This window comes from Pan troglodytes, chromosome 12 (assembly GCF_028858775.2).
Source record: "Pan troglodytes isolate AG18354 chromosome 12, NHGRI_mPanTro3-v2.0_pri, whole genome shotgun sequence".
In the NCBI taxonomy this organism is placed as follows: Eukaryota; Metazoa; Chordata; class Mammalia; order Primates; family Hominidae; genus Pan; species Pan troglodytes.
In genome coordinates this window covers 25,433,773-25,460,458 of record NC_072410.2, presented here as the reverse complement: position 1 = coordinate 25,460,458, position 26,686 = coordinate 25,433,773, and the positions used below count along the sequence as shown (strand labels likewise).

At 52.9% G+C, this 26,686-nt stretch overlaps 1 protein-coding gene across 7 annotated transcripts in view; it reads left to right on the top strand.

The window, feature by feature from the left end:
* Positions 1-7,827: 7,827 nt before the first annotated feature.
* The window catches only part of ZAP70 (zeta chain of T cell receptor associated protein kinase 70), a 28,931-nt gene continuing 10,072 nt past the window's right edge, over positions 7,828-26,686 (top strand). The window contains exons 1-6 of one of the 7 annotated variants that reach the window (XM_009442935.4): positions 9,380-9,508; positions 9,751-9,859; positions 10,101-10,179; positions 10,763-10,867; positions 20,236-20,658; positions 21,312-21,472. In XM_009442935.4, coding sequence (XP_009441210.2) covers positions 9,454-9,508; positions 9,751-9,859; positions 10,101-10,179; positions 10,763-10,867; positions 20,236-20,658; positions 21,312-21,472 — 932 coding nt within the window. In that variant the 5' untranslated portion in view covers positions 9,380-9,453. Of the gene's footprint in view, positions 9,509-9,657; positions 9,860-10,100; positions 10,180-10,762; positions 10,868-16,143; positions 16,312-20,235; positions 20,659-21,311; positions 21,473-26,686 lie in introns of those variants that run through there. The other 6 variants (XM_063789529.1, XM_016949044.3, XM_063789530.1 and 3 more) reach the window with 6 other exon arrangements.

The window sequence follows — 26,686 nt, the reverse complement described above, 5'->3', positions numbered from 1 at the left end:
CTTGCCTTTTATATGTGTTTGATTGAGAGTATCCAATGGTAATATTTTGTATATCTCTATTGCCACATCATGCCATGGAGTACCTAAATGCCCTCTTGGCCACTGGAAATAGATTTAAGATTCTGTTCCTCTCTTCTAGGACCAAAATTTGGATGACAGAAACAGAACTAGTAGGAGGATATATAGAGTAGTAAGAGATTTTTTTAACTTTTAATTTTTGTGGGTACATAGTAGGGGTATGTATTTATGGGGTACACGAGATATTTTGATACAGGCATGCCATGCATAATAATCACGTGAGGGTGAATGGAGTATCCAAAACCTGGTGCATTTATCCTTCATGTTATAAACAATCCAATTATGTTCTTTTAGTTATTTTTAAGGTGCAATTAAATTACTATTGACTGTGGTCCCCCTACTGTGCTATCAAATACTAGGTCTTATTCATTCTTTTATTTTTTGTACCTATTAACCATCCTTACATCTCCCCCACCCCCACTACTCTTCCCAGCCTCTGGTAACCACCCTTCTACTCTCTATCTCCATTAATTCAATTGTTTTAATTCTTAGCTCTCAGAAATGATGAGCGCATGCAAAGTTTGTCTTTCTGTGCCTGGCTTATTTCACTCAACATAATGACTTCCAGTTCCATCTATGTTGGTGCAAATGACCATTTTCTGAATGGCTGAATAGTACTCCATTGTGTAAATGTACCACATTTCCTCATCCATTCATCTGTTGATAGACTGTTGTTAGGTTGTTTCCAGATCTTGGCTATTGTGAATAGTGCCGCAATAAACATGAGAGTGCAGATATCTCTTTTATACACTGATTTCCCTTCTTTTGAGTATATACACAGCAGTGGGATTGCTGGATTGTATGGTAGCTCTATTTTTAGTTTTTTGAGGAACCTCCAAACTGTTCTCCATAGTGGTTGTACTAACGCACATTCCATACATTAGCAATAATGTATGAGAGTTCCCTTTTCTCCACATCCTCGCCAGCACTTGTTATTGCCTATCTACTGGATATAAGGGACAATTCTTCTCTAGAGCCTCTGAGGGGCCTGCAGCCCTGCTAACACCTCGGTTTCAGACTCTGGCCTCCAGAATGTGACAGAATAAATTTTTGCTGTTTTAAGCCACTCGGTTTGTGGTTGTTATGGCAGCCCTGGGAAATGAATACATGGCCACACAATCTTTTTCTGATACTTTGAGTCTTGAGAGTACGTGAGATTGATTGGGCTGGGCCCAGGGCCACTGCAAGGCATGGGAGAGTGTGTTTAGGGAATCAAGGGATGTGGGTTATGGCCCTGGTGCTTGTGGTCAGCAGGTTTGCAGGTTCCTGGAGACAACTGTTGCGTCTGAAGGGTTCCTGGCTACCTTCCCCATTCATGGATGGGCTCTGGGAGCTGGGCCTCAGGAAAGGCAGGGGGAGGGGTGGTCAGGAGTAGCTCAGAGGCGGTCCAGCTAGGACCTGAGAGCTTTGGACCTATTTGTGTGGGGAGTGAAGACGACGAGGTGGCCCTGGAAGGCTCTGCTCAGTTCTTTGCCAAGATGGAAAAACAGCCCATCCCTAGAAAAACTCTTTCCACCACATTAGGCCATTTAGTTAAAAATTGCCCAGTTAGTGGTCTTGGGACTTTGGTCCTGCTGTAGCCACAGAAGGCCTGATGTACTGGACAGAGCTGGCTCCCAGGCCCACCCCAGCCCACCTCCCAAATCAGGGGCTTGGAGAACCAAGAGTCGCAGTCCAGATGCTTGTCTCATTCTCAAGGAATCCCGACTGCTTAGGACATTTGGACAGCAGCTCCTCTAATATAATAACGTCATTTTTTTTTTTTTTTTTTTTGAGACGGAGTCTTGCTCTGTCGCCCAGGCTGGAGTGCAGTGGCAGGATCTCGGCTCACTGCAAGCTCCGCCTCCCAGGTTCACGCCATTCTCCTGCCTCAGCCTCCTGAGTAGCGGGGACTACAGGTGCCTGCCACCAAGCCCGGCTAATTTTTTGTATTTTTAGTAGAGACGGGGTTTCACCGTGTTAGCCAGGATGGTCTTGATCTCCTGACCTCGTGATCCACTCACCTCGGCCTCCCAAAGTGCTGGAATTACAGGTGTGAGCCACCCTGCCCGGCCTTTTTTTTTTTTTTTTTTTTTGAGACTAAGTCTCACTCTGTCGCCCAGGCTGGAGTGCAGTGGCGCGATCTCTGCTCACTGCAATCTCCGCCTCCCAGGTTCAAGCGATTTTCCTGCCTCAGCCTCCTGAGTAGCTGGGATTACAGGCGCCCACCACCATGCCCATTTTTTTCAATGTCATTTGGTTGTAATGGTGATGAGAAAAAAAACCAAACCTGATTCCTGGCTGGGGCCACTGTCTGTGTGGAGCCTGCCCGTTCTCCCCGTGTTTGCGGGGGTTTTCTCCGGGAACTCCGTTTCCTTCTACATCCCAAAGCTATCGGTGCATAGGCGTGTCTACAGTGTCCCAGCGTGAGTGAGCGTGGGTGTGTGTGTGTCCTGAGAGGGGATGGAGTCCTGGCTGGGGCTGGTTCCCACCTTGCGCTGTCCTGAGCTGCCAGGCTGGGCTCCGGCCCCTGCTACCCTGAACTGTGTAAGTGGAGAAATCATGATCTGACTTATTTTTTAGTAATCATTCTTAAAGGTATGTATAGCTCACAATTATTTTAATGTTTAATATTAACGCATTTGGGGTCCTTATGTAGATGGTTGGTGATGTTTTTATGACCAGGAATATGCCATAGGAACTTACCTCTTGTCAATAGCAGTTAGCCTATGGGAAAATTGGTTTCCTTACTGCACTTCAAGTTGCAGTCTCCAAGAACCTCTCAGTGAGCTAAGTAAGGACTCACTGGACCCACAATGCACTTCTGCCTTTCTGGCCCTTGGGAGGCTCAGACCCCTTCCTGTCTATCCCAGCAGCCGCTTCCCTCTGCGCAGAGGAGAGGAGGCACCAGTTAGGCGCTTCCCGAGAGGGTTACCAAAATCCCCAGATGTGCCTGCAGGGCCCCCTCCTGACCTTCCCAGCCTGGTGCTCAGGGTGTGGGGGTGTGGAGGGGGAGCACTGGGGGGCTGTGGGGAGGGCAGCTGCGGGGTGACGGAATGGGGTGGCAGAGATGAAGGGGTAGAGTAAGATGAGGGAGATGAGGGCCAGGATAGGAGAAGGGAGGAGGGCAGGGGACAATGGTGTGGGTGGGGAAGAATAAGGTGGAGAGAGTGGGGAGAATAAGCTGCGGGAGTGGAGTGGGGAGAATAAGCTGAGGGAGTGGAGTGGGGACAAGGAAGGTAGAGGAATGGGGGGAGGGAAGTGGAGAAGCGGGAACTATGTGGTGGGTGGGAGATTTGAATGGAGGAGGGGGTAGGAGGAGGTGTTAGAAGGAGGAGGGTGAGGGGAGAGAGTACTGATGGGCCAGGAATAAGCCCCAAGAGGTTGGTTCAGCCCACTTGTTCCAAGAGGGTGGGGAAGAAGAACTGGGTGGGGAATGGGTGGCCGCGTGGAGAGCTGGGGGTGGGGAGAGCCCATTCCTTCCCCAGCATCAGCAGCATCAACAACGGGTGTAACTTACCAACTGGTTTCTGCTCAAGTCAGCACTTACTGGACACCTCCCCATGCCAGGCACAGTGCCCTGTGGGCAGGTACACCCCACCATGTGGCCCTCCCAGAGCTCTCCACTGGGGGTTGACCTTGGAGCCTGCCCTGGTATCTGTGCTCCAGCCCCTTCGCTATGAGATGAGCACCACCCTTTCCATTTCTCAGATTGAAGCCGGCGGGGAGGTGGGGAGAGTGGGGCCCTGGTCACCCCGGAGGACCTGCCGGCTCTCCAAAGGTCTCTGAGTGCTTCGCCAGGGCAGGTGCCCCAGGAGAGGAATGCCAGCAACTGGGGTGTGGCCTGTGCCACCTGACATTCGCCTGCCCGGCCCTCACAACGCTGGGAGTTTCCCAGGCATGGTGCTGGGGAGCTGGGTCCAGCTGGGCTTCAATACTTGTCCTGCCTGGACCTTCTCAGAGCCTTGGCTTCCTCTTCTTGGCAATGAGGCTGATAATTTACCCTCTTTACAGAGCCATTGGGTGGTCCGTTCAGCAGCAAACATTTATTGGACACCTGCCGGGTGCCAGGCCCTGTGCTGGGCTGGATGTGGGGTGGCTATAGGGCAGCAGGTGGCTGGGGTCCTCTGTGCTTGGAAGGAGATGCAGCTGCCCCAGCCTGGGCATACAGCAGGCACAGCAAGCATACCAGATTTTCCTTGAATTCTCAACAGGTTGCACGTGCACCCTCGTCCCATCCTCATTGCAACTTCTTGGGACCCCAGCCCTGAGAGGCAGCCCACCCTTCTGCTGGCCTCCTACCTCTACCCTGGGCTTGCATTTGAGGAACAAGCCCTATCAGCGCCTATAGGCTCTGCCAACAGTCCCCGCATGGCCTGTGGGCCCCTGGGAGCTGCCCTGAACTAGCATTTCCATTTCCCTTTCTCCATCAAAGAGGTGGCTGCCTTTGCGCTGTCAGTTTGCCTTCACGCTAAGGCCTTGCAGCTTTAGCTCAGGGTTGGTTCAACCTGCTTGTCCCTAGATGGATGACGGCAGTCACCCTGATAGCACAGGGGATTTCAGGGTGGAGCCCTGTGGAAGCTCCAAGCTCCCTTTGAGCCAGGAGGTCCCAGGCTCCCCACTTGCTAGCTGTGGAATTTCAAGCCTAAGTTTCCTCTTGGTCTCAGTTTCTAGATCTGTAAAATGAGGCTAATCTACTACTCGCTGGGGCTGTTGTGAGCGTTAAATGTACCTTAGCTGGGGCCAGCACGCAGTCGTGCTTGATAGAAAGAAATAGATGCATTTAAGCTGTTATGAATATTCTGCAAGACTTCAGCGCTTTGCCCACCCAGCATCCCTTCTCCTCCTTCCAGCCACTCCTTCCTTCCAGAGTGTGCTGTGGGTGGGGCATGTGACCTGGTCCTAAACCACGTCCGCATGCCATCCGCTGGCGTCAGGGATTGGCTGGGGGATGGACAGGTGATCTACTCAGCCAATGATCTGTGCTGGGGGTTTTTCCGGTAATACCGAGAAATAGATTCTTGCTCCTTGAATAGGATTTGAAGCTGAGTGACTTTCTTGGACCATAGGGAGAAACCTTGTCTGAGAATGAAGCCAGCAACCTTGGGGCCATCAGTTGAGCCTAGAGCAAGCTGTTCCTGAAGCGCATATGTGGGATTTTTTCACCCATCCATGCAATATTTATTGAGTACTATTGTGCTAGGTACCACTCCAGTTGCTGGGGTCGCAGCTGGGAACAAGATAGTTCCCACCTCACAGATGACACAGTCCTGCTTAAGACCTTTGCTGGGAATGCTCTTCCCCCAATATCTCCGTATCTCCGTGGCTCTCTCCTACATCTCCTTCAAGTCTTTTTTTTTTTTTTTTTTTTTTTTTTTGAGACGGAGTCTCACTCTGTCACCCAGGCTGGAGTGCAGTGGCGCAATTTCAGCTCACTGCAGGCTCCGTCTCCTGGGTTCACGCCATTCTCCTGCCTCAGCCTCCCAAGTAGCTGGGACTACAGGCGCCCGCCACCACGCCCGGCTAATTTTTTTGTATTTTTAGTAGAGACGGAGTTTCACCGTTAGCCAGGATGGTCTCGATCTCCTGACCTTGTGATCTGCCTGCCTCAGCCTCCCAAAGTGCTGGGATTACAGGCGTGAGCCACCTTCAAGTCTTGATTCACAGGTTATCCCCTCCGAGGCCTGCCCTGACTGGCTCAAAATTACATGCTCAAGACCTCGCCTACCCTTTCTGATTTATTTTACTCCTTAGCACCTGTAACCATGTGACATACTCTATGAAATACTTATCTATTTTGTTCATTCTCTGTCTCTCCCACTAGAATGTCAGCTCCATGAGGGAAGGGATTTTCATGTGCTGTTCACTGCGGATCCATAGAACAGAGTACCCGGAAAAGAGTCTGGCATAGAACGGGTGTTCAGTATCGAATAAATAAGTAGCCAGGGGTCTCAGGAGGTGGCAGTGCCATGGCAGTTTGAAGGCTTCCGAAGGAGCCATCCACTTGAGAAGCCCCCAGGGGAGAGCACAGCATGTGGCTGCTGTGGCCAAGCAATTCTTTTCTGACTTAAACCAGCTGGATTAATTTTTTTTATTTCAGGGCAGGGCGGTGGTCACTTTCAGCCTTCAGGGACGCCTGAGTTGTGCTTGGCAGCCTGCAATACTGGAGAGCTGCCCCTGGAGGGCGCAAGGGAATCCCGTTGCTGCACTCGGACGCGCAGTCACTAGACATGAGAGATGACGGTGGTGGTGGCAGCAAAGGAGCATTTGCCTTTAGGCCTCTTTTAACTTTCACAACAGCCTACAAGACAGGTACCATTATCCCCGTTTCCTAAGGGAGGAAACCAAGGCGCAGGGAGGCTAAGTAACGTGCTCACGGTCCCTCAGGGTTAAGTGGCAGAACCAGAAAAGAACCAGAAGGAAAGGAGATACAAGTCACCATTTTTGGCCTGGCGCGGTGGCTCACGCCTGTAATCCCAGCACTCTGGGAGGCCGAGACGGGTGGATCACGAGGTCAGGAGATCGAGACCATCCTGGCTAACGGTGAAACTCCGTCTCTACTAAAAATACAAAAAATTAGCCGGGCGCGGGGGCGGGCGCCTGTAGTCCCAGCTGCTTGGGAGGCTGAGGGAGGAGAACGGCGTGAACCCGGGAGGCGGAGCTTGCAGTGAGCCGAGATAGCGCCACTGCAGTCCGGCCTGGGTGAAAGAGCGAGACTCCGTCTCAAAAAAAAAAAAAAAAAGTCACCATTTTTCTGTACGCCCAGAGGGAATCCAGGAGGGGCCCTGGATGGACCTGTTTCCTTTGGGGCTCATTGCACTGGGGTGTGACTCCTCTCGGGCCTGCTGGAGCCTCCACCCCATCTCCCTGCTGCACGTCTCCCCGCAGTGGCTTGTGTTCTCTTAACTGTGCAGCCAGATTGGACCTGCTCAGCTCCAGGTGAAATGGACAGAAAGCCCATCCCTGCCCGGTCTGAGGATTGGGAAGCCTTCCTGGAGGAAAACACGCTTAATTGGAGACCTGAAAGAGGACTAGGAAATAGGCAGGTGAAGAGGTGTGGGCAAAGACCTGAGGATATGGGGGTGACTGATGAATTTCTTCAGAGGCTCTTGGCATGAGTAGAGTGAATGTTTACCCCAACCCGATGAGGCAAATGCACCGCAACTTTCCTAGCCCACATTTCCATCCGTTTGCCCTTTACTGTAAACATTCAAAAGATGCATCCACCTCCTTCCACTCTGGCAGAACAGAGGACCTTATCTGCATGCCAATCTCGGATTATCTGTAGCCCAATCTCAGAGCTGTCTGAGCACTGGGCTTTGTAGTTTCCAGACCAGCCTCTGGGACAGGAAGTGGGGGGCTCAAGGGCTGTAGGGCCAGTGCCTTGCAGAGGCTGGGAATCCCCTTCTCAGGACCTGAAGACCCTGGAAACTGGAAGCCCCCCACCCACACAGAGGCACCCTGCCCCATAGCTGGCTCAGCTTCCAGCTCCCTGGGGAGCTGGCCTCCTTCGGGGAGATATTTTACAACCAAAGTTTTCTTCCTTTATGTCCAGCAGCACGTGGGTGGGGTCAGGCTGCCTGGGCTGCAATCCCACCTGGCCACTTGGCATCTCTTAACCTCTCTGGGCTTTACTTACCTTATCTGGAAAATAGGTTGAATGGCTTATTAATTGTGATGTGCGTACAGCAATGTCTGGCACATAATCAGTGCGACTCTCATTATTGTAGTATGAATGTGATTTGATGCTGTAATTTCTCCTCTCTTCAGGGTGCCGGGGTCTTCTTCTCTCAATACTCCAAGAAATGAGTGTCCAGCATGGATGTGAAGGGATGCTTGCTGCACCTGGAGTTTCAAGATGCCGCTGGGGAAAAGGGAGGCTGCTAGCAAACACCATTTTGGAGGGGGCTGTATGAAGGAGAAAAGTATCCTAGCCTAGAGCCGGAACTCAGATTTTCTAAAGGGGATTCAGGCGGCCAGAGGATAGTAGAGGGCCAGAAAGGAGGTCCCCAAGAAGGAGGCTTCGGGGTAGGGTGTGAGGGGGTCCTCAGGCAGACTGGGGAGCTGAGCCTGTTGTAACCGAGCGAGTTACAGAGAAACGCCGCACTTTGAGACGAATTCAGGGGTCCTTTATTAGCCGGTGACTGAGAGACAGCTAGTGCTCAAAATTCTCTCAGCCCCAAAGAAGGGGCTTGATTTTCTTTTATACTTTGGTTTAGAAAGGACAGGTGGGGGTCTAGTTAAAACAATCTTACAGAAGTAAAGCAGGCAAAAAGTTAAAAGGATAAATGGTTACAGGAAAGCAAACAGTTCCAGGTGCAGGGGCTTAAAATCTATCACAAGGTGATAGACACGGGGCTTTGGGCGTTATCAACCGGACACAAACGCCGGGGCTCTGGGTGCTATTAACCGGGCGAATTCCTGGGAACTGCGGATATAGCTTGCCACAGTATCTTATCAGTTAATTGCATTCTTGGATGTGCTGGGAGTCAGCTTGCACAAGTTAAGTCCTTGAGGAAGCGGGGTGGGTAAGGGGCTGCAAATGAAAGAGCCAAGATGGAGTCTGTCTGGCTCTCTTAGCTAAGGGAGAGTCAATTCAGGTTAAAACAAGGTAGGGTATCACAAGCCCACTTAACAAGGGCAGCAGGACCCCAAGAAGAAAAGCTTTAGGAGTCTCCACAGTGGGCCCAGGGCAGTTCCACACAGGTCTCTGAGGCCCCACAGACAGGAGAGCTGTGACGACTCCCTTAGTGCCCAAGAAAGCAAGGAGGTGGTGGGCAAGAGGCTCCCAGAGGCCTTGGGGCACTAGAGGGGAGATGGAGCCGAGAGAGTGGCTCTGCAGGCCCCTCTCTGAGAGAGTGCATGAGGTGTGGCCCCAGGCCCAAGGGTGGGGGGTGCACAGGGTGAGGGAAGGGAGGAGAGGAAGAGGAGGAGGAGGTGGTGGCCACAGCGGGATGGCACTCAGCCAGGTTCAGCTTCGTGGGAAAGGTCCCAGGTGGGCCGGGCTAGCACTGGGGATGCCCTGGCTCTGTGTCTCGGTTGGGTGGCTGACTCCTCCTGGAACGCATCCCTGACATCCTCCAGGCTGGCTTGGGGATACTCTGGGGACACACAGTGCCCAGGCTTCCGGCCTCCCAGCCCTGGCTCCCTGTGGACTCAGCTGCCCCCCACAAGCCTGCGAGCCACTGGAGAGCAAGGGCAGGCTGTCCTTGCCATCCAGATGCCTGGCACAGGAGGGGTTCTCACCTTCGGGGTATGGGCTGACTCAGTGGGTTTCTCCTCCTTCCAGCTCTAACCTGCCTGTGGAATAAACAAATCACTCCTCTGGGTTGTCTAGCTGGTGCAGGCCCCAGGGCGACGCCCCTTTGAGGGGAAAATGGGGGCATTCCAGTTTCCATGAGCCCTGGGACTCCCCTCCTTCCCACCACTGCTGCCTACCCTCCGGTTCCAGGTATGCAGGCTTCCTCCCTTCTGACGGTTCCTGCTGCTGGAGTCGTCCTTCCTGAAACCCTGCCTTTGCTTAGCCTCATTCCCATCTCTCAGTCCCATCCTGCAGCTGGGCAGGCAGTGCTGGGCCCCGGAAATGCCCTCTGCCTCCCTGGAGCACGTGGCCTGTGATTTTCCTTGAGCACAGCACTTTGTGACTTTGATGTAAACATCAAACACAGCCCCCTTTCCTGTCTTCGCATCCAGGAAATAGGTTAGTTTCAGACAAGCCTGCTTGCCGGAGCTCAGCAGACACCAGGCCTTCCGGGCAGGCCTGGCCCACCGTGGGCCTCAGAGCTGCTGCTGGGGCATTCAGGTAAGCGGCTGTCCTCGGGCCTTCTGCCTGTGTCCTGCCACCAGGGCCACCCCAGGGGGCTCTGGGAGACCTGGCAGAGGGTGAACCCCCCCCATCCATGAGTGAGAAACCCTGGCGGGGTGTGACATCCTCCCCCGGAGTGTGTGCGGAGAGTGTGAGCGGCAGGGCCTCCCTCTCAGGCTGGGGGCTTGGGCTGCAGGGAAATCCAAACCGGCTTTGTAAGCCCCGATTCCTCACCCAGAACCGGCTCTCCATTGGCATTGGGACCAGAGACCCCGCAAGTGGCCTGTTTGCCTGGACATCCACCTGTACGTCCCCAGGTAAGTGGTGCCTGGGTGGAGTGGCACCTGGCCACCGTCTCCATGGTGGGCTGTGTCTGGAGGAGGAAGACAGAATATTAACTGGGAGTCAGGAGGTTGCTGGGAGGACCAGGAGAGCTGGAGGACTGGGCTGGGTGGTGACTGGCTGGAGATGGAGGCAGACGGGGCTTGTGGCCACGCTGAGGGAAGCAGCTCCCCCTCCAGAGGCTTGGCCGAGCGGGGCTGTTCAGGGTACACGGTGAGGCCTGCTCAGTCCCTGGGCTCCTGCTGGGCCCTGTTTGGCTGCATCCTTGGCTCTCGGAGGCAGAGAAACCTCCAGAGAAAGCGCATGTGCACTCTGGCCCCTAGGCCCTGTGAAGATGAGGGGGCTGCTCACCAGGGCCGTGAGCTCCATCAGCAGAATGCTGTGATTCCTGTGAGGAGTCCAGGGCAGGCTTGAGCCACTTGTAGGCGAGCTCAGGTTAGAGGAAGACCTGGAGAGAGAAAGAGCAAAACACTGAGTTCTGCTCAACTGCTGTGTGTTCTCGGCAAGTTGCTTGGCCTCTCTGACCTCAGTTTGTGCATCTGTTAAATGCACACGCAGATATGGGCACCTGGCAGGCGCCTGGTTCCTGACTGTTGGCGAGAGGCTGGGAAATGTGTCCCAGGTAGGAAGGATCCCCGACAGGAAGGAACAGGAGTTCATGAGGTGAGCAGCTCGAGATGATTCATTACTCTCGTCTTGGTTGGAACAGTAGGCAGACAGGAGGTGTTTAATAATGCCTTGCTGAGAGATCAGGGTCAGGGACTCCTAAGGTGCCACCTGTGAAGCTGCCTCCTGCTGAATCCAGAGCTTCCTTTTCCTCTTCACACCCGCCCTCCATCCTCAGCCCCACTGCCCTGGCAGTGTTGAGGGGGTGGTGTTGATGTGCACACTCTGGAGCCTGGGGCCCTGGCTTCACATTCTGGCTCTGCCACTCACCAGCTGTGTGACTGGACCAGTCACCGCATCTCTCTGTGCTTCCCTCCCAGGGCTCTCGGGAGGATAAAGAGAGTGACTGTATCCACACTGCCCGGCACATACAGGTGCTGCAGAAACGTCTCACTAAAACCCTCATTATCCTCACTAGCTCTGGGTGGCCTCGGGCTCTGGACTCCACAGTTCCTGTATGCTCTCCGGGGCTGCAGCACCCAGACCACCCCGTGCTGACCACTCCCTGCCCCACCCGAAGGTACAGGGTTAAGGCAGCCATTCTCATCAGAGCCAATTTTACCTCCTCCCATCTCCCTGGGACAGTTGATAGTGCCTGGAGACAGTTTGGGTTGTGACCCAGCGGGTGTTACTGGCATCCAGCATGTCCAGGACAGGAATCCTGTGAACAGCCTACAAGGCCCAGGACAGTCCCACCCTGTTCCATTGTCTCTATCAGCCCCTATCCTCCTGACTCACACCGCCTTTTCCCATCTCCCTTTTACAGTCACAGAGCCTGAGGCCCAGAGAGGGACCGCTGCTTGCTGAGGTCACACAGGCAGTGGAGGCCGGAGTTGGGGGCCTCACTGGAGGGGCGGTGGAAGGGCATTGTTCAATCAACAGACACTTGGAGAGTGTGCTGGGTTGGGGAATCTGACCCTGACCCCGCACCAGCCCAGCTCTCCAGGGTCTCCTAATAGACATTTGCTGGAGTGGTTAGTGCTGGCTGCTGCATTGGACAGACCTGAGTTCAAATCCTGGTGGCCCCTTGCAGGCTGCATGTTCTGACAGTGACATTGACCTCTCCGAGCCTCAGTTTCTTTAGCTGAGGAGTGGGATAACAGTTCCCACCAAATGTAGTTGTGGTGAGAATTAGAATAAATGGCTAATGCTCGCAAAGGGTAGTGCAGTCCCTAGCACAGACGCTGTTGTGATTGTCCTTACACACTTGACAAATATTTGTGGGGAGGAAGCAGGAGCTTCCATAGAAAACAAAACAGAGCCGTGGGCCCTGCCTCGGGGAGCTCAGCCTGGTGAGGGACCGAGGAGCAGAGACAGAGGCCATCAGGGCTGTGATGTGGGAGGATGGGGACCCTGGAAGCCTAGGGGAGGTGCCTGACCCAGGCTGGGGAGGGGGCGGGGCTCATGGAATGCTTCTGGGAGGATGGGACAACGGAGGAGGCCTGAAGCCTGAGGCCCAGTAGAAGGATGCAGCGCACTTCTGGGCTGAGGGAATAGCCTGTGGCCAGGATCCTCAGGATGGGCCCCTCCTCTCCCGCCATCCTCCACCCAAGGAAGCCCCTGTGGCCCCTCACCCCTTCCCAGGTGTCAGGTTCCACCGGTGCTCAGAGGCGTCCCCACCCATCCCAGTGGACTGCAGACCTTTGTAGGTACCTGGTATATTGAGCACCTACTCTGTGCCATGCTGGTATAGGTAGGAGAACAAGACAAAGGCTCCACTCCCATGGTGCTTACATTCTGGCAGGGACAAAGGTACCATGTCACCAATAGATACAATATCATCTTTTAGGTGGTGAAGAACAACAAAGCTGGGTCAGGGCTAGAGAGAGAAGGAGAGGCTATTTTAGAGAGGGAGGTCAGGGAAGGCCTCCTGGAGGAGGTGACTTAGGCAGAGAACTGAATAAAGTGGAAGGTGTTGGAGGAAGAGTCTCCAGGCAGAGGGAACAGACAGTACAAAGGCCCCGAGGCTGCACCATGCCTGGTTTGTCCAAGGGACCTGAACGAATAACATGAGGAGGCCCGTGTGGCTGGAGGGGAGTGAGTGGCGGGGGTGGGGGGGCGGGTGATGGGCATCATGAAGGGCCTTCGGGGCCACCCTGAGGACTGCATTTTCACCCCGAGTGAGGTGGGAGCCTAGAGGGCTTCAAGCAGAGAAGAGGATGTGATGGCATGACAGGGGCCAGCAAGTCTCACCCCAGGGAGTCCCTGCAGCCCCAGTGCCGGACACCTTCACTGGCCCTGCTTTCCGGAGGAGGTCTGGCGAGCTTCACTCGCTGCTGAGGCTGCACTGTGACCACGTGGTGGGTCCACGATTCCACGATTTGAATCCAATCCCTGCAGTCAGGAAAGACATATGAAGGAGGAGCCTGCAGCCATGGCTAACTGTGGCTGTGTGGCTCATGGCCTCACCAAGCTGGCATGTGCTGACGACCAGTGCCTATGCTGCCTCTGTTGGTGGGCACAGGCGGCCCGAGCACAGCTGGGGGATTAAGGAGCAGGGAACATGGCTTCAGAGGGACTTAGGGTCTCAGGTGAGGACTAGGGGTTCAGAGAGAGAGAGCCAGGAGCTGGAGTGGGAACAGGGTGGTGGGGGGGCAGTAGGAGGAGGTGGGGCGGTGAGGGGCTGGGGCCCTGCTCCTGCAGAGCCTTGGATGGGGACATGTCAAGCCTCTGGCTGGGGGGACATGCGGAGCCTCTGGCTGGGGTGACATGCGGAGCCTCTGGCTGGGGAGACATGTGGAGCCTCTGGCTGGGGGGACACGCAGAGCCTCTGAGCTTCTGGCTGGGGTGACATGTGGAGCCTCTGGCTGGGGGGACACGAGGAGCCTCTGAGCCTCTGGCTGGGGGGACACGTGGAGCCTCTGGCTGGGGGGACATGTGGAGCTTGTGCTGCTCCTGCCCACTCCCACCAGGTCCAGTGGCTTTGGTGTGATACCTCTGCTCTGACGATGGGCATGTAATGGGGGCTTCTGATGCCCAGAGAATGTTCTGTGAAACAGTAGACCTTCAAGGCTTTGCTGAATAGGTGTGGGAATTAAGTGACGCTGAAAGGGGTCCTTCCATGTGGTCTTCTCGGAGCCTTTAATGTGCTTTTCACAGCATTTGAAACTGTATTTGACCCCTTGACTCTTTTTTCCTTTGAAGCATGTTTGGGGAATCTGATCTCTCTGGAACAGCTGTAATCTAGCACTGCCTTTACCCAGGGAGGCTGGGTGAATGGTGGGATTTCAGGCAGATCCTTCTGACCAGGCTCCAAGGCTTCCTCCCATCATCCTCCCAGGGCCTGGGCTGTGAGCGTGGGGCAGGTGCCCCGTGGCTGCTCTGCTGTGATCTCTGTGCTGTGATCCTGGGGCTGTAAGTTCTGGGAAGGCCAAACTAGGATCTCTGAACTGTGAGCTCAAGAGGAAGCTGACTGGGGTCAGCCTAGGGAGAACCATAGGCCAGGCTTGGGGAATGAACAGGCTCACTGGGGACTGAGGGACGCGGTTCCTAACCCAAGTCCTGCCCGTCGGGGTGGCCCAGGCAGGTCAAGGGCTGGGGTGGGTCTCATGGTGGGTGTGTCTTCTGGGAGGGCCACGAGTCTGCAGGGACACAGCTGAGAACAGAAACATTTGATCCCCTGCCTGGGGTCTGGGGTCACCCCGGGGAGCTCTAGATTGGTGCAGCTCACTGACAGCAGACACTCCGGCTAGCCGCTGCGTGGCAAATGCTCCCACCTCTTGCCCCTGGAATTTTCATCTCTGTCACCTCTGCCCACCTTCTCTGGCCTCCCCAGCATCTCTGGCCATGGGGTCCCTGGGAACTTGGGCCCCATGTTTTACTAGTGAGGACAGTCCAGAAAGGCCCCAGGGGTGGAAGAGGAGGCGCCCACCACCCGACCTGTGTGCTGTGGGGTGGTGCTTGTGATTACCGTTGTCCTTGTGGGCAGTGGGACAGGGAAGCTGGGACGCAGCCGAGATGCACAGGAAGAGAGCCTGCCTCTGGGACTCCTTAGCCTCGGGTCATGGATGGCAGCCCTGGGCTGGGCACTGAGCCTCCCTCATCTCCTCTTCTGCCGTAACCCACTTCTAGCTACCCAGGCTGCACCTGCGGCCACGTGGGGAGGAGCTTCTCAAACTGTGTTGGCGACAGTTTCCTGCCACAGCTTCCTGCCCCAGAGACCAGCTTTGCTACCCTGCACCCATGGTCCTTGGACAAGCCCTCAGTTTTCTGCCTCATCCTGCATCCTCATGCTTTATGGGAGTGGCTCCATGAGTCTTCAAGGATGGGCTGGCTGGGTTGGAGAAGATGGAGGGGAGAGGGAAGGGTGCACTAGGTGGAGGGTGCTGTGTGGATGAAAGTATGAACATCCATTTGAAGGAAGGCAAGTAGCACAGCTCAGCTGGGGCAGAGGGCTGGGGAGATCCAATGCAGTAGCCATTAGGGTCTTGAGCAAGGGAGGCCTTGAGGAAGAATTGCCAAGGAGCAACTTGCAGACTCTGGAGCTCAGCTCTGTGGAAATACTGTGAGGTTCAGCCAGCCACAGGCAGCATGAGCATGCCATCTGGATCTTAGGTTGGTTGTATTAATGGAAACAGTTGGTGGAGATCAAAGGAGATGATGCCAGCACCAACCGACCTCAGTCGGGCGAGAGATCTGGGCTCTGGGAGAGGTGGATGTGGCAGCATGTACAGCTACTGACAGGATGACCCAAGTAAGGGGACGGGGGTGGGGGAAGGAGAGTGAGCAGGATGGTCAGAGGGCAGAGGCAAGCCAGGAAGTTTGTGAAGGACCAGAGAGGTCTATGGGGCTCAAGCAGGAGGGAGGAGTCATAGGTGTCGGCCATTCAGGGGACCCAGGATTGAGGAGGTCACAGAGTGCTTGTCTGGTGCCTACAGACTGCCAGGGGTGCTATCAGTGCTGGAGAACAGCCTAGGGGGTGGGCGCAGACCAGGTCTGGCTGAGAGGCTGGGAGTCAAGGACATAGGGACAGGAGTGTAGACAGCCCTTAATCACTTTTCCTATTTTCATTAGCATTTTTAGTGTCCATTGTGTTTGTATCTTCCAATTCCTTTCCCCCTTAATTAAAAATTTGGGGTATAATTTACATACAATAAAATTTTTATATCATTTTAGTGAAAAATTCTGAGATTTGACAAATGCATACAGCCCAGAGACTACCACCACATCAACCAAGATAGACTATTCCCCCGAATTCCGTCCTGCCCTCTGTCGTCACTCCTTCTCCGGCCCCCAGCACCCAGTAACCCTTGGTGCATTTTCCATCCCTATAGTTGTGTGTGGAATCACACAATTTGTAGCCCTTGGAGCCTGGTTTCTTTCATCCAACCTGAGGCCTTTGCGATGCGTTCGCGGAACTGCGTGTCTCCGTATGCTGTTCCACTTACTGCGGAGTAGAATTCCACTGTAGGCATGTATCTTATTCATCTGTTGGGAAACATGTAAGTTATTCCTAATTTTTGACAATTGTGGCTAGTACCGCTATAAATGTTCCTGTGTAGGTTTTTGTGTGAATGTAAATTTCCATTTCTTTAGAGTGAATACCTAGGAGCCTTCATGAGTTTTTTTGTTTTATTTTGTTTTGTTTTTTTTGAGATGGAGTTTTGCTCTGTTGCCCAGGCTGGAGTGAAGTGGTGTGATCTCGGCTCACTGCAACTTCCACCTCCTGGGTTCAAGCGATTCTCCTGCCTCAGCCTCCTGAGGAGCTGGGACTACAGGCGCCTACCACCACGCCCGACTAATTTTTTTGTATTTTTAATAGAGACGGGGTTTCACCATGTTCGCCAGGCTAGTCTCAAACTCCTGACTTTAGGTGATCCGCCTGCCTCGGCCTCCCAAAGTGTGGGCCACCGGGCCCAGCCATTAATTTTTGTATCTTAATGGAGACGGGGTTTCACCATGTTGGCCAGGCTGGTCTCAGACTGCTGGCCCCATGTGATCCACCTGCCTTGATCTCCCAAAGTGCTGGGATTACAAGCGTGAGCCACTTCGCCCAGCCGCTTCATGACTTTTTAAAAACACTCTTGTGGAATGGTGACCTTTTTCTCCAGGTGGAGCCACAAATGCAGTCCCTTATGAATCTCTGGAACACCCACCTGTCTGTAACTGTTGGGACATCCAGGACCCCCCTCAAGCTTGGCCCTCCCAACCTCACTGTCACAATCAATCGGGTTACAGTGCAGATCTTGGCCCCTCCTCTAGCTACTCTGACCCAGACTTCACCTGATTCCCATTCCAGTACCTTCCTTTCAGCTCCAGAGCCCATCTCTGGACACCCAGGGCAGAGGGAGCTTTCACAAAAGCATTCATTTTACCCCTTGGTTGCATTTGCATAACTAAGAAGGGCACTCAAAGTCAATTCTCCAATGCAAACTTATGCCTGAGTAGCCTTGCTGGGCCTATGTTAGTAGAGAAACAACTCATAACCGCTATGGAGAGGTATTTTTTCCCAACATTCTATGAAAACTTACAAATATGCAGAAAAGAGAAAGAATTAACTGTACACCAATAACTCACCTGCTAGATTCTCCAGTTTATGATTTGCTATAATTGCTTTATCACATACAGTTGATCAACACTGTGGAGTTCTTATTTGTGAGTTTGCCTACTTGTTAAATTTATCTGAAACCCTAAAACCAACATGGCACTTTTGTGGTCATTCTCAGACATACAGAGTGGCAAAAATATGAATCACTCGATACACATGTTCCCACCGAGGCTGCACAAGGCAAACATTCTCATGCTGCAGATAAGTGTCTTTTTCATGTTCTTTTTTTTTGAGACAGAGTCTCACTCTGTCGCCCAGGCTGGAGTGCAATGGCGTGACCTCAGCTCACTGCAAGCTCTGCCTCCTGGGTTCATGTCATTCTTCTGCCTTGGCCTCCCGAGTAGCTGGGACTACAGGCGCCTGCCACCATGGCTGGCTGATTTTTTTTTTTTTTTTTTTTTTTTTTGTATTTTTAGTAGAGACAGGGTTTCACTGTGTTAGCCAGGACGGTCTTGGTCTCCTGACCTTGTGATCCGCCCGCCTCGGCCTCCCATAATGCTGGATTAGAGGCGTGAGCCACTGCAGCCGGCCAATCTTTTTCATGTTCTATTTGGTGGTGCCACATATTTTGTTTTTTTATTTTATCTTTTTTTTTTTTTTTGAGATTGCTGTCTCGCACTGTCGCCCCGGCTGGAGTGCAGTGGCAGTGGCGCGATCTCAGCTCACTGCAACCTCCGCCTCCCAGGTTCAAGCAATTCTGCTTCAGCCTCCTGAGTAGCTGGAATTACAGGCACCTGCCACCATGCCCGGCTAATTTTTTGTATTTTTAGTAGAGACGGGGTTTCACTGTGTTGGCCAAGATGGTCTCGAATGCCTGACCTTGTGATCCACCTGCCTTGGCCTCCCAAAGTGCTGGGGTTACAGATGTGAGCCACCACGCTCGGCCTATTTTATCTTTTTAAAGACAGAGTTTCGCGCTTGTTGCCCAGGCTGGAGTGCAGTGGCCTGATCTCGGCTCAGTGGAATCTCCGCCTCTTGGGTTCAAGAGGTTCTCCTGCCTCAGCCTCCCAAGTAGCTGGGATTACAGGTGCTCGCCACCACCTCTGGCTAATTTTTTGTATTTATGGTGGAGACGGGGTTTCACCATGTTAGCCAGGCTGGTCTCGAACTGCTGGTCTCAAGTGACCCACCCGCCTTGGCCTCCCAAAGTGCTGGATGACAGGCATGAGCCGCCGCACCCGGCCTCACATATTTTGAATGTTTATGCTTTTTGTTGGTGATTTCACTGGTTAACATGGCCCCCAACCATAGTGCTGAAATGCTGTCTGCATTCCTAAGGGCAAGAAGGCTGTATGTGCCTTATGGAGAAAACATGTCAGATAAGCTTATAGTTATAGTGCTGTTGGCTAAGAGTTCAATGTTAGTGAATCAACCATGTCTATTAAATAAGGTGCCTTTAAACAGAAACTCACAAAAAAACAAGGTTATGTCTTGATCAGTTGATGAAAATGTAAACAGTTTCCTAGGAACCTAACTCTGTATTTCCCCTAGGAGGGATAGTTCTATATTGCTAATTCAGTGTTTTTGTTGACTTTATAGAACTGCAGAGAATGACAGGAATCAACTGTGTCTATCTGGCTGTCTATCCTTTTATCCATCCCTCTCACTCTGTTCGTCCATCCGTCAGTGTTATTTTTGGGATGCTCTCAAATTAGATTACAGTCCTCAGTTCCCATCACTCCTAAACATTTCTGCAAGCAGATCGTTACCTAGGGTTCAATATTTTATGTTTCTTTTTTAATTGAGGGAGGGCAAATACAATGGAATGAACACATCTTAAGTGTACATTCTCTTAGTTTTGGGAAAATCAGACACTTGCATAACCCAAGCCCTGTGAATATACAGGACGTCACCATCACCCCAGAAAGTTGAGGGCAGGCAATTTTAAGTTATCTGCCTTACCAGATATCCATCTGTCTAAATAGCCTTAATTCCTCCTCCCCTCAATCACACGTTTTGTTTAATAGCTGTATCAGAGTTCACTTTGAGATTAAACCCTAATGTATTTAACCAGTCCCCTAGGGATGGATATTCAAATTAGCATATGCTCTGTAGAAACTTGCCAAGGAAGGCAGAGGGCAGGGCGAGGGGGGCCAGCTAAGGCCGAGGGGAAAGGGTCAGCGGAAGGGACAAGGGAGGCTGAGGGGTAGGGCCCTTGGGTGAGCAAAGCTGGGTGCGGCCTCAGGGCCTCTGCGCATGCAGTCCTCTCTGCCTGATGCGCTGTCCCGCGCGCTTTTTGAAAAGTTGGCTCCTCCTCCTTCAGCTCTCCCTTCAAATGCTAGCTCCTTGGAGAAGGTGACCATCCTAGCTAGAGCCACCTCATCTCTCTCTTAATGTCACTCCACTTATTTCCTTTGTAATGCTGACCTCAATCTGTAATTACTATTTTTGTTTCTTTCTCAGTTTATCTCACGGCTCTCCCTCCTTAGAGTGTTGCCTTCGGGAGGACGGGGTGGGACCGCGTCTGCCTCAAGCGTGCATATCCCCAGCACCGGGCCTGAAACACAATAATTCAGCACGTGGTTGGGACATGAAGAGATGGGTACAGGTGTTGGTGCTTGGGGACCAGTTGGCGTGCTTGGGCGTCCACATAATGTCTCTGGAAAGTCAGATGGGGGTTTGGGACTTCTCGATCTGTGCCCAGCAGGCTGCGGCTTCTCTCCAGGTTGACTCTGGCACAGAGCAGGCTCTGCCCCCTTGGCGCGCTCAGCCTGCGGCACTGATGCCCTCCACGCGGCGTCTCTCGCGCCGTCTTTGGGCCCAACGCACCAGGTTCAGGAAGGCCCTGACGTGCCTCCGACCCTCTGTGAACCCGCAGGTTTCGGGAGGCCCAGGGGCGATGCCAGACCCCGCGGCGCACCTGCCCTTCTTCTACGGCAGCATCTCGCGTGCCGAGGCCGAGGAGCACCTGAAGCTGGCGGGCATGGCGGACGGGCTCTTCCTGCTGCGCCAGTGCCTGCGCTCGCTGGGTGGCTATGTGCTGTCGCTCGTGCACGATGTGCGCTTCCACCACTTTCCCATCGAGCGCCAGCTCAACGGCACCTACGCCATTGCCGGCGGCAAAGCGCACTGTGGACCGGCAGAGCTCTGCGAGTTCTACTCGCGCGACCCCGACGGGCTGCCCTGCAACCTGCGCAAGCCGTGCAACCGGCCGTCGGGCCTCGAGCCGCAGCCGGGGGTCTTCGACTGCCTGCGAGACGCCATGGTGCGTGACTACGTGCGCCAGACGTGGAAGCTGGAGGTGAGAGCGCAGCCTGCGGCGCGGGGTCTGGAGGGGCGTGGCCGAAGAGGGGCAGTCGAGGGTTTTGGGGGGATAGGAGGGAGGAAAAGGTCGTCTTCCCCATTCAGTCCCCTTTGGAAGCTGGAGAGGTGGGGCACTGGTTGGGGAAGAACCTGAAAGGAGGCCTCAGAGGCAGGGGCTCCGTGGTGGCGGTCGCCTTCCGCAGGCTGAGCGATGCTATGGTGCTCTACTATGCCAGATGGGAAGGTAGAGGGACGCACTGGGCCCGGCGAAGGCGAGGCTTGGAATGGGGGCGGGGCTGAGAGGAGGGTGCGCGGGGCTAGGGTGAGCCCTTAGGGTAGGGTGGCTGTTGGGGAAGATGGGCAGTAGTCGTCCACAGCCTGAGTGACACCACCATGCACAACTACCTGAATTAGGTCTTCAAGCTGGAGATGCGCTTGGGGCCGGGCTGGAAGGTGGGGGTGGTTCCTCCCTAGCTGGATTGGGGAGGGGACCACGGAGATGGCGCGGAGGTAGTCCTCCAAAACCTGCCTAACACGCGCTAGGGACGCCTGGGTGGGGTGGGGAGTCCTCTGGGACAGGGCTCCCGGAAGGGGATTCCTGTGACGAGCACTTGGCCACACCTACAGACCTCCTCGCCTCTCCTTTTCTAGGGCGAGGCCCTGGAGCAGGCCATCATCAGCCAGGCCCCGCAGGTGGAGAAGCTCATTGCTACGACGGCCCACGAGCGGATGCCCTGGTACCACAGCAGCCTGACGCGTGAGGAGGCCGAGCGCAAACTTTACTCTGGGGCGCAGACCGACGGCAAGTTCCTGTATGTGGGGCCCGGGATTTGGGTGCGGTGAGGATTGGGGCTCGTTGGCAGGGATCCTGGGGACTGGGGCAGACGTGAGTGTGCAGTTGGGCCGTAAGGGTGTCCCTGTGCCCACATGTGCAAGTGGGTTGTGTGTTTCTGATGTGCAAAGGGACTTGCACATGGGGAAGTAGAGGTAGTGACTAGGAAAGCCTCCAGACTCGGTCCCTTGGCCTGGCTTGGAACCACGCTTCCGCCACCTGCTGGCTGTGGCCCTTGGGCAAGTAGCGGGCTGTGGTTGCCTGCCTCAGTTTCCCCTCCTTCAATCAACAAATATTTACTGAATACCTACTGTGTACCAGGCACTGAGCACATGGCAGTGAGCCAAACAGACACAGTGCCTGTCCTCATGGGGCAGGTAGACAAGAAAAGGAATCAATAAAATAGAGACCCTGTCAGATGGTGGTAAGCGCCGTGTGTGCAGGTGGGGAGGCGGTTGCAATTTTAGATTAGGTGGTCAGAAGAGGCCTTCCTGAGAAGGTGACTTCTGAGGAAGGGAAAGAAGCTGAGGAGTGAGCTGTGCAGCTTTCAGGGGGAAGGGTGTTCCTGGAAAATGCAATGTCAAGTGCAAAGATCAGGAGGCAGGAGTCTATTTGGCGTGTTCCAGAAACATTGTGGAGGCCATGTGCCTGGAGCTGAGTAAGTGAGGGGGAGAATGGGAGGAGGTGAGGGCAGGGCGGGGACTTTAGCTTTTCCCCCAAGTGAGGTGGGATCCCCGGGAGAGTGTTGAAGCAGCCCCCTCTAACTGTCCTGTGGTTGACAGCAGTACCTCCCCTCAGGATCCTCTATGAGGATTACATGAATTAATACGTGTGAATCGAGAGTATGGTAACTGACATAGGAAAAATGCGGTAAATGTTAGCTTTTATATGTGGGTGAACGTGCGTGTCTGAGCCACAGCTGAGGCCATGTAGCTATTTGCGAGTTTGTTAATGTGAAAAAAATCTCTGAAAATCTCTTTTTAAAACTCTGCTGAGTGTTTGACAGCCCTGCTGCGGCTGTTGCTCTCTGGTTTGGACACGGGATCTTTTCTGTAACAGATGGTATCCAGGTGCAGCTGAGGTCACTCAGGCCTCAAGACACAGATAAATTGGTGCTGCCTCTTTCCCATGACCTCAGGAAGCCCAGTGTTTTCCCCCAAGAAATCTGTGGGGACAATTCCTGGGCCTTCCTTCTCGTGAGTGCTTCTTGGCCTGAGCCCCTGCCCAGCAGATCCCTTGGGTCATCTGCCTCCCCCAGGGCTGTTTCCTCTCCTGAGGTCAACCCACTTGGAGGAAATGACCACATCCCTTGATTTTCCTCACCCATGTGAAGTTTCTGTAGATTGCCTGCAGGCCTCTTGCAAGATGCAGCTCCCTCTCCAAGATTCTGTTGTGGGCTGATAAAATAACTCTTTTCACCCTACCATACAGATTCAGATTTAGGCTGTAAATTGGAGTGGAGTTTCCAAGGCTTCTGAGGGAGCTCTTAGATACATGTTGCACATAATACTCAGTTGCTGGTGCAACTTCTGAACAGGACAGGGCTGTTTTCTCTAAGAGGAAACCTTTGCATTTGTATCAGTTAGCTTTTGCTACATAACAAACAGCCCTAAGATTTATTGGCTCAAAATGACAGTTTATTGCTCTTCATGATTCTGTGAGCTAACTAAGCAGTTCTGGTTTGGGTCATCTAGGCTGGGCCTGAATAGGCTGGGATGGCCACACTCACATGACTGGCCATTGGCTCAGTGTCACCTGGGTGATGGGGATGAGCTGGCCCAGTGCAGCCATCATCCAGCAAGCTAGCTGAAGCTTGTTTGTGTGGTGGTGGTGCAGTGTTCCCAAGATCAGTCAGAGAGGAGAGGGCAAGTTCAAGCCTTTGTGTAATGTCACTGATGTCCTAATGGACAAAGCAAGTCATATGACCAAAACCAAAGTCACTGTAGGGAAGGGATTCCTTAAGGGAGAGGAATGCAGGGAGCCATTTTTGCAAACGGTTGGTCGTAGGATTGGATGAAGCAAGTTGTCGTGAAGGTATGGACATTGTGAACATGGGTGTTGGGGGCTGTCTCTCTTTCCTTTTGGACTGTCAGCCTGAGGGCAGGGCCTGCCCTGCTGCATCTGGAGGGCTCCATCTTGCAGTACATGGTGATGGCTAGTCCAGGTATTACCCACCTTCCTCCAGATGTTGCATCACCCCACCCCAGGTGTGACCCTCGCCAAGATGTTAGTAATGTTTGCTCCCACGTTCTCACATGCTCATATCCCCCTCGTCCATTACATGCTACCCCAGGTGCCTGAGAGTCCAGGGGCTCTCCCCAGGCTGGACACGCGAAGAAGGCTCTAAACCCTTCCTATTGATGTAGCTGATTCTTTCCTTCCGTCTCTGCTTTCTCTTTCATAAAATGTAAATTCATCTGTCTTCTTTGATTTTATAATCTGAGTTTCTTCTCTGTTTTCCCCCTACATCCCCAATGTAGCTTTTCATCCCCACCGTCTCTGCCTCTCTTCTGTCTCAGTTTTCCTTTCTTCTTCTCTCTTTCCCTCCCCACCCCCATCTCTCTTCCTCATCCTGCACTCACACACACACATACAGGTCATGATTCTGCCACTCCAATGGCTTAAAAATTTCCCCCAGATTCCCTAAAGCCTCCTGAGAGTGGCAGAGGATTCTAGGGGGTGGGAGAGTGAGAGAAGGGTTGAGCAGGTGGGATTTGGGCCCCTGTTCCAGCTTGAATGACGACAGCCGCTCAGCTTTGATCTGTTTGCTATCTTAGGCTTCCACACACAATGTTGTGTGGCAGAGGTTTCACTGCCCAAAGGAAAAGTTCAAACAGTTTTTGTGTAACACAGCAGAGCTCATGACAGGCTTAGAGTCAACTAGTCTGCTGAGATTAGAGGAGTCTCAGGAGAGCCAGGGCCAACAGCTTTAAGCAGCTGTCTGTGCATTGCATATCAAACTGGCGTGCAGTCTCCCAGGCAAATAGGACAAGCGTTGGCGGTGGGAGGGTGTGGCTAGGAAGGAGAGATGCCCAGCATCTGGGCACAGCATAGAGCGTGTAGCTGGCAGTGAGGTCCACAGCTGGCACAGTGGTATGAGGACAATGACTCATTTTGGGTAAACGTCAAGAGACGAAGCAGCTACAAAGAGCCAGGCTCCTGGAAAATTAGGCAAGGTACGCTTTGGACAGAAACTGTGAGAGCTTCTTCTTGTGGTTCCTGTAGTCTATAACTGCTTTCTCAGGGCTTGGGGTGTGAGAGAAAGACACGTGCTACTCAGGCCTAGAGTGAAGACCAGGACCACGCCTACCATTGATCACAGTTCATGGTTGCCAAAGAACAGATTGAATTGTACCCAGGGCTGTGCACTGCCAATGCTGGCTTGTTTCTGTGTTATTGGCAGCAATTTTATGGAACCGGCTGATTCGACTTGAAAAGAAACTTGTCCTGGAAAGGGCCTTTAAGAGAGTACATTGTCAAGTGTTTCTTTTTTTGAGACAGAGTCTTGCTCTGTCACCCAGGCTGGAGCACAGTGGTGCAATCTTCGCTCACTGCAACCTCTGCCTCCCAGGTTTAGTGATTCTTCTGCCTCAGCCTCCCTGAGTAGCTGGGACTATAGGCGTGCACCACCACGCTTGGCTAATTTTTGTATTTTCAGTAGAGACAGGGTTTTGCCACGTTGGCCAGGCTGGTCTCGAACTCCTGACCTCAGGTGATCCACCCGCCTTGGCCTCCCAAATTGCTGGGATCACAGGCGTGAGCCACCGCGCCTGGCCTGTCAAGTGTTTCTTATCCTCTCCTGGACTGCAGACCTCTTTGGAATCCTACTGACTGCTCCTTTCACAATCCCCCAAAGCATATTCACCTCAAAGACTTTGCAGACAGTTATACGAGATCATGGTTGGTCCTGAACCTCGTCCTTAGAACCCTTTTCAGGTCAAGAAGTTATGATTTAGACCAGTTACCTCATTTTATACATAAGGAAACCGAGGCACAGTGAGGATAAGCAGTTTATTCAGGGTTTCACAGATAATCTGTGACAGAGCTGGGTGTTAGTCCTAGGTAGCAATTAACTGTAGAGTCAGAAATGCATTTGAATCCTGGCTCCCCCTCCTATCTCTTACCAACTCTGCAATTTAGGCAAGATACATAATCTTGTGCCTCAGTTTCCTCATCTGCAAAATGGAGATAACAATAGTGCCTACTTTGTGGGGAGTGCTGTGATTATAGGACAAATATGTGAGGAATTTAGAACCAATATCTTAATAAATAAATTGTAGCCCTTTTTGTTTTGTTTTGTTTACAATCGTGAACCAGAGACAGATGTAGCTCTTATAGGTTCTATGTATTATTTTAAGAGCAGAGATACAAGTTGATTTTTTAGCCTGTACTTCTGGCTTAAGTGCAAGTTCCAACTGCAAGAACAAAGAACTGCCACTACCTAGCATTTTTTTTTTTTTTTTTTTTTGTAAATCAAGTAGAACTTATGGTACTGAAATATATGTGGTGATAACACCAATGTCTTAGCCTGTGTGGTTATTATCTGGGAATTTGCGGCTGCTCTTTATGAACTCACACATCTCTTTCCAAAGAGTGTATTGGTTAGCTTTTGCTGTGTAACAATGTGCTGTATTCATACCCTGAAATGTAGTGGCTTAAAACAATGGTCATTTACAGCCAAGTGTGATGGCTCACACCTGTAATCCCAGCACTTTGGGAAGCTGAAGCGGGCGGATCGTCTAATGTCGGGAGTTTGAGACCAGCCTGGCCAACATGGTGAAACCCTGTCTCTACTAAAAATACAAAAATTAGCTGGGCATGATGGTGGGTGCCTGTAATCCCAGCTACTTGGGAGGCTGAGGCAAGAGAATCACTTGAACCCAGGAGGTGGAGGTTGCAGTGAGCCAAGGTTGCACCATTGTACTCCAGCCTGGGCAACAAGAGCAAAACTCTGTCCCAAACAAACAAACACCGATCATTTATTCACTCTTGTTTTGCTTGGCAATTTGGCTGGTTGCTTGGTAATTTGGGCTGAGTTCAGCTGGGTGCCTCTCCTGCTGGGTTTTTGAGCTTACTCATGTGGCCACAGCCAGCTGGAAGATTGGCTGGAGCTGGATGGTCTCTGGGATGGCCTCACTCACATGAATGGCTATTGGCCACTCATGTAGGGTGCCTTGGTTCTCCTCCATGGGCC